Below are 13218 nucleotides of genomic sequence, written 5' to 3'. Positions count from 1 at the left end.
TTAACATGCTTACAATAATATGTAGTTACTGTTTTCGGTAGATTTAGATGCCTTCCTTTCTCAAACAACCTTATACTTTAAAAAATAACAAACACCCTGAGAAAGGGGCTTGTATGTCTGAGTGACCCAGAAAGCTATACCAATGGCAGTTTCATCTTATGTAAGAGAGACAAGCTGAATTGGTTGATGGGTTGAGAGTTTAGACTAATATACACAGAGGGTGAGATAACTCTTAACAAATTATTCATGCTAAAGTCAGAGGTATTGGACTGCAAAATCGGTATTGGTGGCACAGTGGTTAAGCCATCGGACTACAGGCTGGTAGGTACAGGGTTCACAGCCCGGTACCGGCTCCAACCCAGAGTGAGTTCTTAAGGGCTCAGTGGGTATGTGTAAAGTCACTACACCCTCTTCTCTCTCACTAACCACTAACCACTAACCAACTAACCAACTAACAACTAACCCACTGTCCTGGACAGAGAGCCCAGATAGCTGAGGTGTGTTCCCAGGACAACGTGCTTGAACCTTAATTGGATATTAGCACGGAAATTAGTTGAAATGAAATGAAAGGACTGCTAGACACATTCTAATAAACTCCAATACCAACAGCTATAGTGACTACACAGGTTTATTAAAGAGTTGGGCAGTGTAACCTTCCATTCAGCCATTGCTAGTGTTATTAACAGTATGTTTTTTGAGTTCTGTTACTTATTGTTTGCAGTTAAAAGTTTCATTTATGTTTTTCAGTGGAACATGTGTTTGAAGTGGTGATTGAGGAAATTCGAGGTCTACAATTGTTTGAGAACATGATTTGGGGTGAAGCCGACGCCTTTGTACAGTATCACTTTCCTACTGCAGGACAACAGAACGATGTTAAGCATGGTAATATATATCCCCGTTAAAATACATTGTGAAATAATACAACTGCCATGTATTAAGTAGGCGGCAGGTGGTTACTTTTATTTATTTATTCTTTTAATTCTTTTTTTTTGGTTAAATATACTCATTTATATTGATAGAGAAATGTCAGCTGAGCTATTATATTACCAGTTTTTTTATAAATTGAAATGTTTTTTAATGTTTTTTTTTTTTAACCTGAATTTGAATTGAAGAAAAAAGCTCAAATGTGTTTTAGTTTTTGCCTTAAATCTGAGCTGAGATGCATGTTTGTTTATGTACAGTGGTGCCGACAATGAGATCCTACAGGACTGCGACCACTCTATGTATTCCCGATCTAACGTTCCATGACGTGACTCGACATCGGATTGTCCTGCCACAGGGAACACCAGTCCAAAGAGAACTTCTTACTGGTATGTACATCCATAACAAAGTGCACAATTTCAGTGAGTCATTTGTCACAGCAAAATGAGCTTCTCTATAGCTGATGTCCAGAAATTTCCAGAGCCAATGCTTATTGTAACATTAACAAGATGATTTATTGTTAATTTATTTATGTAATATGGATTTCTTATCTTTATTTAGTCATATTTATGACAGATGGAGCATAAAAATTTATTTATATAGGATATACCGTAAATAAATTTCTTTTCAACATCACCTGTCCTCAAAACTAGTGCATATTCGCTACAGTTAATAGACTGGTCCGAACATCCCAACAGCCAATGGGATGGCCTGAATTCTTCTACTGTGCACCCCTGATTGCATCGTTAAATAAAACATTTCCTTCCTTCCTTATATAGTTTATAATAAATGCTTGGTTTAGTCTGGCATATGCCATAGGTTCTTAGAGATCATGTAATATTTTGTTTTCATTTTAGGTTCTTGGCTATTATCTTTAAATTTGTGTTGTAAGCCAGCCTCTTCTGTTGTGTTCCCTTGGTATTACAGTTACATATTGACCTGTAAATAAGTAATACTGTGATTTCTTTTAGCATGTTCTAACTCGGGAGGTGGAATCGGTGGTCTTCCATTTGAAGTCTGGTGTCGACACTATCATCCGAATGTCCGAGATCAAGTCATCGCAAAGGTAATTTGTGTTATTGTGACAAATACACATTTCTGTATTATCTCCAAGACACAACTTTTAACACATGTGGTTAGGTGCTGATGCCACTTGTTATTTAATGTAAACTAAATACATAGGTTGTTTTTGCATGATATAATTATGAATATATAAAGTTTTTATTTAAATTTTAATAATGTCCAGATTTGATTGAATTACATGTTTTTCAGTTCATTCATATATTTACTTTTGTTTAACACCCAATAGCTAACATATTTTTTGTGCTGTAGTGTTGTGAAACATTAATTCATTAATTTTTTTACATTTTTTTTTTTTTAATATGATAGCACTTTCTTTTGGCTCATATAGAGTAAAATAAAATGTGTGCAAAATAAATAAATGAAAGAAGATGACAATGACCAATTACAAAAGAATGATACTGGATTTGTAATAACAGGAGTAATGGGAAATATGACATTTAATTATTGAAGCTACTGGATTCGATGCATACACAAAATGTGATGATTAATTATTACACATGGCTGTTTTGATTACAGGCGACTCTTCCTCTAGCCAAGTTATGTGCGATGGTTACCATGCAGAAACGAGGGGAGCCGTCCACTCAGGCGTTCTCGCTGCCTTTGTCCCAGGTTGCCATGGAGAAAGACAGGGATACAGAAGTATCTACAAAGGTATATATATATATATACTGTAAATAATGAACAAATGTGTAATGAATGCAAAAAAAATATTACAAATATATCAGTGCAATAACTGACACATTTTATTTCCCCTCCAACAATCTTGCTGGGTTTTATAAAACATAAAATTTAAACAAAGTGTTTTGAAGTGTAATGTTATGTTAGTAAAGAGTTTCAAGTCAGATGTTCAATTATTGATCTTATCTTGTTGAAACAGAGTGTGCACACTATTAATGTTATTCATAAGTATGGTTGTTTCCACCCACTTTGAATCATGTCTGTTTCCACTTTCAGTTATCAAACATGCTGAGAATATACTTGTTGTGCACTGGTTTCATAATAGAAAGTTGTAATTTAATCAGTGTTATGTTAATAATACGGTTAAGACAACTGGACTTAGCATTGTTGGGGTTACTGGTGCTATTTAAGTTTAGTCTCCACTCTGTAATCGATTCCCATCGGTGGGCCCATTGGGCTATTTCTTGTTCCAGCCAGTGCTCCACAACTTGTGTAACAAAGGCCGTGGTATGTACTATCCTGTGTGGGATGGTGCATATAAAATATCCCTAGCTGCTAATCGAAAAGAGTAGTCCATAAAGTGGCAACAGCGGGTTTCCTCTCTCCATATCTGTGTGGTCCTTAACCATATGTCAGACGCCATATAACCTTCAATAAAATGTGTTGAGTGCATTGTTAAATAAAACATTTCCTTCCTTCCACTCTGTACAACATATTTCTTTGCCCATTTTGCTGGGATCATTAGCTTGTGATAGCTGATTAACAGAAATGGCCACTGTAGGATAAACATTACATATCCTCATATACAAATGATAAATTACACTTTAATTCCACTTTCAGGTGAAGGATTCTGGTTTGGTAGACATCACCATCCACTACAAGACAAATATTGTCCATGTGAGTAATTCTCTGATAGTGATTTTAATAACAACATTTTAGTTAAGAATTCTGTAAAATTTAGGTAAACTGATCTTGAGTCGGATCTTGAAGCCGTGTTTCATTGGTTTTATACTATAACAGAAAATTAGTTCAATCAGGGCTACCTCAGCCACTCACCAAATCGACAATTGCACATTTTGAAAACATTGGCAAATTTTATGGTAATTTTGCGAAAAAAATTCATGCAATAATTGATATTTTGTTGAAAATTACTAGGTTTTTCAAATTTTGTTATGTTCAATAGATAATTTGGCGAAATGCTCTGCTCAGCCAGAGCTAGCCCTGTCAATATCCTGAAAGGATAACATCAAAGGAAACTCAATAAATATTATGGATGAACATGGTATTTATTATTTTGAAAGATAATTGCACACATAGCTCCTTTAATTGAGTTTGAAACTTAAGCCATGTCATTGATTTTATATTGGACAATTTAGATTTATCTTTGAATGTAGATGTTCAGATCGTTATCAAGTATTATTTGTTGAAAACATCACCAAGCCAGAGAATATACTCTGAACTTGGGCTATTTCTCGTTCCAGTCAGTGCACCACGACTGTTATATCAAAGGCTGTGGTATGTACTACCTTGTCTGTAGGATGGTGCATATAAAAGATCCCTTGCTGCTAATCGAAAAGAGTAGCCCCTGATGTGGCGACAGCAGGTTTCCTCTCTCAATATCTGTGTGGTCCATAACCATATGTCTGACACCATATAACCGTAAATAAAATGTATTTGAGTGTGTCGTTAAATAAAACATTTCTTTTTCTCTTTTTTTTCTTTTAATTGTTGATTTCTGGTATGTTTTCTGGTTATCTATGTTGGCATCATTTCATTTTAGATACACCTTCTTTATGGACAATATCATATTAACCACAAAAAGCAAAAGTTAATGTTCATAAGTGGATGTTTTACCTAATTAAAAGTTTGATCATCCCAATGACTTCATTGTTATATAATGAGCAAGTGATTTTTTTTTTTTTTAAATTTCAGAACGAACCCAATGTAAAGTCTGTCTCAGCCAGTTTGAACAGTTCTCATGTGTGTATCTCTGTTGGTGTCATACGAGCTTCTGGACTCAAGGTAGATATAGTGTTTGTGTGTGATTAATGTGTTGGATAAATAGAGAATACCCCACTTGTCATAATTTATCAGCACAAGTTGATAAAGGTATGAAATCCGAGGTTTGCCGAGTGCTGATAAATTATATCACAAGACATGAGGGGGTATTCTTTTTATTATTCATTATCATTCTTTTCATTTACGACAATTGTAAACAGTGTCAGTAATGTGGGTTGAATGTCACTATATTTGGCAGCAGTAGACTAGTTAACTAGCAGAATGACAGTGGTGTGACATTACTAATGATAGGTTTAGCGCTGAAACATTCACAGTGACGTAACAAAATAATGTCTTGTGATTAAAATTTGACCAATCCAGATTATAAGAAGTGATATCTCCTTGGAGAATATCGCAGGAGATATAGCAAATTGTAGTGCTAGCGATATCTCCTACAAAAGCCTTTAATGGATGATGACATAATGTCACTTATTACTGTTGATAGCATGAGGTAAGATCAGAGGGTTTTACGTTCACATTCAGAGCAAGCTGTTGTAGCACATGCCTGTCATGGGCACAGGTGCCGGCCTCGTCCGGCTCCTCCGTCCAGGACATGAAAGGGTTGGGGTGGGTGTGAGAAGGGACCGCCTGCACTAACAGGTGCAAGAGAGCACCAGCAGCCTGACCAGGGTCTGTAACAGGCGGGGGGTTGGTTTTGGTGCTGTGGAATTTGGAATGTCACGTAGGATTAATGCCAAAGGTATATTGATAGCATGTATAGAATGTTTTCAGATACATGCAGTCTTTAAAACGGAACTAGATAAGGTGATGTGTTGTTTAGATACGTGGTGATGATAGTAAAATTTGTCGTTACGGAGGTTTGTTTATGTTTACTTTGAGTTGAATTAGTTTTTTATGAAGAGTTAATGGTATTTTCATGAAAAACTAGATGGGTATCATAAGACATTTCAGTTAAAGTAGATTCCAAAATCTTATTTGCATCATCTTTTTTTGTGTGTGTTCTTTGTGATATGTTTATTAACTTTTTTACATTTACATATTCCAAACGTTGTATTTGTAGACTGCAGCAGAGAATATTGCCCGACTGGACAGTGGAATGCAGTACCCAGCTGAAGTGGGAGTCAATGCTTACGTCTCTATTAGACTCTCCTTTCTCTCTAAGGAGGTATGTCTTTCACACATACTCCATCTTTATTTGGCTTGCAATAAAACAGAAATGGGTGCATTGGATTGAAAACGGCAGTATTTCAATCAGTGTGTTTTGATTTGCACAAGAGAGAGTTTGTTAACCTGACCTTAGACAATAGCTGTTGTACTTTATTTAAATCTGCAGAAATTAATTAAACTATGTTTTTTAGATTTACTAGTTTCAATAGTTATCTTTTTATAATAAAATTGTGCCTCCTTTGTCCATTCTTACTTTATTATAATATATGATCACAAATTAAAATCTACCCAGTGGCTGACTGTGATATACATCATCATCTAACAATTACCAAAATCCCCACTATATTCTACTAATTTAACTGAACCAGACTATGGTTGTTGTTGTTTTTCAGGGAGAAAGACACACAAAAACAATTGCTCGCACGTTTGCACCAGAGTTTTCTTACTACATGGATTTTCCCTGTCCTTTGCTATGGACAGACACACAAACGGATGGACAAAGTTTAGCTGAGATACTGCAGTCGGCTGAAGCTACGTTCGAACTCTGGCATCAAATCCCAGGAACTCTGGCAGGTGTGTAGTTGTGTTCAAGCATTAATTACATGAGAAATTTCAAAATGGTACTATACAAATCAGTATTAGTATATAGTACATTAGCAATAGCAGCACAAATGGTAGTTCTGTGATGGTGAAAGAAAATGTTGGACAAAAATATTTACTACTACTAATTTTTAATTCTCAGTTTTCAGTCAGCACAATGTCCTGTTATTTTGTGTCAAATAGATTAGACAATAAAAGAAAAATATACTTGTTCACCAAATAAAATTATTTCAAACCATCTGCAAAGTTTGTAATTGTTGGAATTTGACAAAGATAATGACACACCATAATTGTTCTAATCGTCTCATAATGTTAACGAATGACCAATAAATATTTAATTGAAAGCATTTTGATTTTCCATTCATTAAACATACACCTTGTGCAATGCATTGCACAACAACGTTTTTCTTTGAGAACATGATAAAAATGTATTGCCATGTTGATGAAGATCAAATTATGAAATCTGCTATAGTATTGGATGCAGAGATATATACTGATGGAAAGAAATAAGGGAACATCGAATTGTAGACCAAATTTAATTCACTACTAGCGTAGTAATGTCTGTATTTCATACCAAGTTGTAATATGGGATTGAATGTCTGGGCCCTGTTCCACGTAGCAATCTTAGCCCTAAGATCACCTTAAGTGCATAACTACCTTATGTACTTAAGGTGATCGTAGCACTAAGATCACTTTGTGGAACGGGGTCCTGTAGTGTTGAATGTGCTGCCTATATGTTCCCAGTCAAGTTTGGACAATATGAATTGATTTTTGATGCAGTCAGTATTTCTTGTTGCTATCTGTGTGGTCCTTTACTTCTTTCCATCAGTACACATAGTATTGTTTGCTAATTGTAGGTCCAGTAGGTCAGTATGTGGCGACCGGGTCGGAAGAAGTCGCGGGGCGGAGTCTAATTCAGAAAACTGGAGACGTGTTACTGGGAACGTCGACCGTTCTGCTAGCCAGACTTCTCACTCACAGAACAGGTGTGTCCGTCTTACATAGTCGTAGTTCATTGTCATGCGTGTTCATTAAAATCAAATGGTTTTTTTATCACTTTAGTGAAAGAGCTCGCATAAAAAACATTATTTACAATTTAAGTTCTCACACCCTCAAAACAAAAATATTTATATAAAAAAAGAAGTCAATAATTATAAAGACAGAGAACAAGGAAAGGTTAATAATAATATTATTATTCCAATTGTTTTAATATATATATTTTTATTATTATTATTATTTTATTTTATTTTTATTTATTGTTATTATTTTTTAAATTATAGTTCAATGTTAATTGAAAAAAACCTCAGTTCGCCGAGTTCAGGAATAACCAGTGAGGTTATAATCTTTCTCCACTCATGTCTTTGTTACTGTGACCTTGACCGCCTTTGGCTCTCCGCCCATCTGCATCGCTTTTTCTCGCGTCGAAGGCCATTTCCGCAGGTCCACTGGCTTTGTAGTGTTTTGGGGTACATCAAGTGGTATCAGCTTGTATGTGCTGCCCTGGTTGGCAATGGGTGTGGAAGTGAACGTTGTCTTGGTGTCTCCCGGTTGTGAAGTGGCCTGCATCTTGGTGTCACCCAGTTGTGAAGTGGCCTGTGTCTTGGTGTCTCCCGGTTGTATATAACAGGGGTGGGAATTCTCCTCGGATCAGCTCTTTTCCTCATGGAAGATTGCATTTCCTCGCATTTTAATTGTCCTTTCCTCCAAAATGTGTCAGATGGCACAGATTTTAACCTAGGATTTCAAGAATTTCTGGGACCCCTCTTATATTTCCTCTTTTTTATAGTTCACCAATTCCTACTCCTGATATAAATGTGGGAATAACCCCCCTCAATCACTTCCTCTTCTGTGAGAAACAGTTCTAAATCCACAGAGTGCCTTTTGCCCTCTGACGTTCCTGCAGGTGTTTTAACTGGCGAGTCGAAAACTAGTGTGGGGCTGGATCCCGTCCCCTTTGTGACCTATCCCGGCTTCTCAGCGATCTGTTCCTTGTTTGTCTCCTGGGTGATCGGTTCCGGTCACCAATGGATCATGTCCGACTTCCTGGTGAACGATTCCGGGATTGGCTTCTGTTTGGTGAATGTGTCCTCTGATATGGTGAATGGCTTTGTCTCATTGTATCACTTCACTTCTGATGTCGGGACCGCCGCTCGATACCTGATTGTCACGTGTATGCACAGTAGCGGCATGCTTCTGTAAGTTTTGCGTTCGTTTGGTTATATAGTCACAATCTGGACATGGAAACTTCAGATCCAGGATGTTGCTCATGTTGTTGATTCTTTCGAGATGTTTCCAGCCAGATGAGGCTCAATGCAAGGTGTTTCTGGTTTTATAGCCCCTGACATGTGATAAGCAGATAATCGACATCACATTTAGGATGATGTTTTCAACATGACATGATTTAATTCTGCCACAAATTTGCTGTGGCCCAATCAGGGAACAGAACTTCATCAATTTCCACTGTTTTCTCATAGTCCGTTATCACTATTTCTATGTCTGACATTTCTACATTTACGGAAACACCATTATCCTCTACAGTATTTGTTGTCATTTTCCTCTCAAAATAGGGTTTTAGCCGATAGTCTATAATGCAACGTGATTTTCATATGTTACATCAGAAATCCTGCGGATTATTGTATATGGCTCGTACCAGTATGTTTGCAATTTTTGGGATATCCCAATGTGCTTCAGAGGTGTATACAGCCATATCGGATCACCAACCTGAAATTCACAGAAATTTAGACGTGTGTCGTACAGTTGTTTTTGCCTTTGTAAATTCTGTCCCAATTGTTTTCTAGCTATCTCATGTACTATTTGTATCTTTTCTAAATGTATGACAAATTTGTGCGGCGACTCCTCAGGGTTTCTAGGTGGAGGCTAGCTAGAATTTCTATTGGGAGGGTGACCTCACGTCCCAACATCATGAAATTAGTGGTGAATCTAGTGCTCTCTTGTTCACCGGAACAGTACGCCATGCACATCATTTGCAAACATTCATCCCAATTACGTTGGTTCTCATCTACATAAGCATTAAGCATAGTTTCTATAGTCCGATTTTACCTTCCCACCATTCCATCGGATTGTAGATCAAACGGTGTGGTCCTCGTCTTTTCAATGTGCAACAGAGTACACATCTGTCTGAATACATTTGATTCGAATTGCCTCCTTGATCTGAATTGATGATACAAAGAATTCCATATCTGCTAACCACCTGACTAAGAAAAGTGGCAGCCTCCATATCTGGCAAGGGTACTGCCTCTACTCATTTTAGGTGGAATAATCTTGTATCACTAGTGGTTACGTAATACTTAACGTGTCAAGTCAGGAATTAGTGTTAGAACTGAAGAAACAAACGTACCTGATTTTTGCAGATGCATCGCAATGTTCTGTAATAATATCCATTCCAGCAATAAGTATATATTATGTTTCAATACAAAATAAATTACCATTGTCAAAGTGTCGAAATAACTGTATCTTGTTTTGTCCATATATTAACCCACATACTGAAATGATAATCGGAGTGTTTTCTTAGTTAATTGGTATTTTGTTTCCGTGGCCTGTACCTGTGATTCCTGATTGGCAGGTGTATATTTGGAAGGTATCCAGTCATGGTCATTAATCCACTGTCTAGACACAAAAAATACCTGCCGGTTTTATTAAGATCACAGGGTATTGTGGGATAACCTGCCACCCCTAAAATGGCAATGGACATTATCAGCCGTAAATAATTTGGTAAAACCCTTCATTAAGTAGACTTTCCCATCTAAAATTACAAAACTTTCCAATTACGTAGTCCCAAAGAAAAGAAAACTATTACTTAGGTATCGTGAGTGATCGTTTTTGCTCCAGCGTACCCTACCAATAGGCCTAATATATAATATGCATTTTTTCTATGGATTTTTTAAGAGAGAAAAATACTGTAACTCCATTTCATTCTATTGATGCAAATTAGTCTTTATGTTGTTTTACAAGTCAGGTTGATGAAAGCGAAGCACTGTGTCATAAATTAGAGCGTTTGTTTACATTGTGCATACAGGAGGTGGTAGAAGCTGACGTCACTTTGCACCAAGCTGTAGTACCGGCCACGAAAAACGCCAGTTACCAGGAATAATTACGTTTTTTTATTAACTCTAAAATGATGCATTTTTCATTTCTTAAAGTGTTGGTATGTATTGATGGTTCGGGTATGCATCTTTCCAACACATAATCTATACAGAACCGTGTGCTTCCGTCCTTTTTAACCAAGACGACAGGACTAGCCCAGTGACTAGTTGATGGTTCAATTATTCCTTTATTTAGCATGTCATCCATCTGACGGCTTATTTCTTGTTTTGACCAACCAGAAACACTCCTTCGTGGCTGCTTCGATGGCCTTACACTGCCGGTATATATTTTATGTTTGATCTCTCTCGTCTTTTGCAAAGATGTTGGCATACCTTAATAGTACTTCTGTGCATTCCCGCAACTGTGTTACTGACAGTCTATGTTTGACAGCTTCCAGCATGCCTATCAGGTGGGCTGGGAGTTCATTAGCCAGTTCTGCTGATTGAACATCATACGGTTGTTCAATACAATACAAATACAAAAGTGTTTAATTCAACTTTAAGGCCTCCAGCCCACTTTACTCAGTTGCATACATACAAATTTAAATGATATTTATAAACATCATATACATTCAAGTTTCATGCAGTATATAAACAAGTACGTGTAGTAATTGTCCATTTCTTTTGCCCCGTTACAATATTTCAGTTTAGTATTAAAAAACCCATTTTATACAAAAAAAGAAAGCTGAAATCGGATTTAAACCCCCTGCCCCTCCCCCCCCCAAAAAAAAAAAAAAACCCCAAACTTTCCTGTTAAGATCCTTTCCTTAGAACTTTTGGTTCAGGGTGTGGGTTCAGCATTCTTACTGGTATACTTTTTTCTGCTCCTGCCTCTACTAAAACAGGATCAATAGCTAGCTTTTCGGATCCTTTTCAAACTCCCAAGGATATCTACCACTCCTATACAAGGATCTGGTAAGGAAGTGATAGGTGTGCACAATTCACATTATACTATGATATCCTTGCGGGCTGGGACTATTACATCCTCCTTTACAGCCACCCTGTAGCATGTGCGGTGTGGTGACGTACGAAGACACTTCACACTGTACTATGATTACCTTGTGGGCTGGGACTATTACATCCTCCTTTACAGCCACCTTGTAGCATGTGCGGTGTGGTGACGTACAAAGACACTTCACACTACTATGATCTCCTTGCGGGCTGGGACTATTACATCCTCCTTTACAGCCACCCTGTAGCATGTGCGGTGTGGTGACGTACGAAGACACTTCACACTGTACTATGATCTCCTTGCGGGCTGGGACTATTACATCCTCCTTTACAGCCACCCAGTAGCATGTGCGGTGTGGTGACGTACGAAGACACTTCACACTGTACTATGATTACCTTGTGGGCTGGGACTATTACATCCTCCTTTACAGCCACCCTGTAGCATGTGCGGTGTGGTGACGTACAAAGACACTTCACACTACTATGATCTCCTTGCGGGCTGGGACTATTACATCCTCCTTTACAGCCACCCAGTAGCATGTGCGGTGTGGTGACGTACGAAGACACTTCACACTGTACTATGATCTCCTTGCGGGCTGGGACTATTACATCCTCCTTTACAGCCACCCAGTAGCATGTGCGGTGTGGTGACGTACGAAGACACTTCACACTGTACTATGATCTCCTTGCGGGCTGGGACTATTACATCCTCCTTTACAGCCACCCTGTAGCATGTGCGGTGTGGTGACGTACAAAGACACTTCACACTACTATGATCTCCTTGCGGGCTGGGACTATTACATCCTCCTTTACAGCCACCCTGTAGCATGTGCGGTGTGGTGACGTACAAAGACACTTCACACTGTACTATGATCTCCTTGCGGGCTGGGACTATTACATCCTCCTTTACAGCCACCCTGTAGCATGTGCGGTGTGGTGACGTACAAAGACACTTCACACTACTATGATCTCCTTGCGGGCTGGGACTATTACATCCTCCTTTACAGCCACCCTGTAGCATGTGCGGTGTGGTGACGTACAAAGACACTTCACACTGTACTATGATCTCCTTGCGGGCTGGGACTATTACATCCTCCTTTACAGCCACCCTGTAGCATGTGCGGTGTGGTGACGTACAAAGACACTTCACACTACTATGATCTCCTTGCGGGCTGGGACTATTACATCCTCCTTTACAGCCACCCTGTAGCATGTGCGGTGTGGTGACGTACAAAGACACTTCACACTACTATGATCTCCTTGCGGGCTGGGACTATTACATCCTCCTTTACAGCCACCCTGTAGCATGTGCGGTGTGGTGACGTACAAAGACACTTCACACTACTATGATCTCCTTGCGGGCTGGGACTATTACATCCTCCTTTACAGCCACCCTGTAGCATGTGCGGTGTGGTGACGTACAAAGACACTTCACACTACTATGATCTCCTTGCGGGCTGGGACTATTACATCCTCCTTTACAGCCACCCTGTAGCATGTGTGGTGTGGTGACGTACAAAGACACTTCACACTGTACTATGATATCCTTGCGGGCTGGGACTATTACATCCTCCTTTACAGCCACCCTGTAGCATGTGCGGTGTGGTGACGTACAAAGACACTTCACACTGTACTATGATCTCCTTGCGGGCTGGGACTATTACATCCTCCTTTACAGCCACCCTGTAGCATGTGC

The 13218-nt window shown here is 38.5% G+C and overlaps 1 protein-coding gene across 1 annotated transcript in view; it reads left to right on the top strand.

Moving 5' to 3' along the window:
- Window positions 1–13218, top strand: part of LOC121374355 (C2 domain-containing protein 3-like) — a 69012-nt gene that overhangs the window by 33999 nt on the left and 21795 nt on the right. Inside the window, exons 25-33 of the mRNA XM_041501455.1 lie at window positions 748–882; window positions 1182–1310; window positions 1893–1987; window positions 2521–2655; window positions 3523–3579; window positions 4615–4704; window positions 5762–5866; window positions 6261–6441; window positions 7326–7454. Of these exons, the coding sequence (XP_041357389.1) occupies window positions 748–882; window positions 1182–1310; window positions 1893–1987; window positions 2521–2655; window positions 3523–3579; window positions 4615–4704; window positions 5762–5866; window positions 6261–6441; window positions 7326–7454 (1056 nt within the window). The remainder of the gene's footprint in view (window positions 1–747; window positions 883–1181; window positions 1311–1892; window positions 1988–2520; window positions 2656–3522; window positions 3580–4614; window positions 4705–5761; window positions 5867–6260; window positions 6442–7325; window positions 7455–13218) is intronic.

Source organism: Gigantopelta aegis, chromosome 6, assembly GCF_016097555.1.
Source record: "Gigantopelta aegis isolate Gae_Host chromosome 6, Gae_host_genome, whole genome shotgun sequence".
In the NCBI taxonomy this organism is placed as follows: domain Eukaryota; kingdom Metazoa; phylum Mollusca; class Gastropoda; order Neomphalida; family Peltospiridae; genus Gigantopelta; species Gigantopelta aegis.
This window is presented reverse-complemented; position numbering and strand designations above follow the sequence as displayed.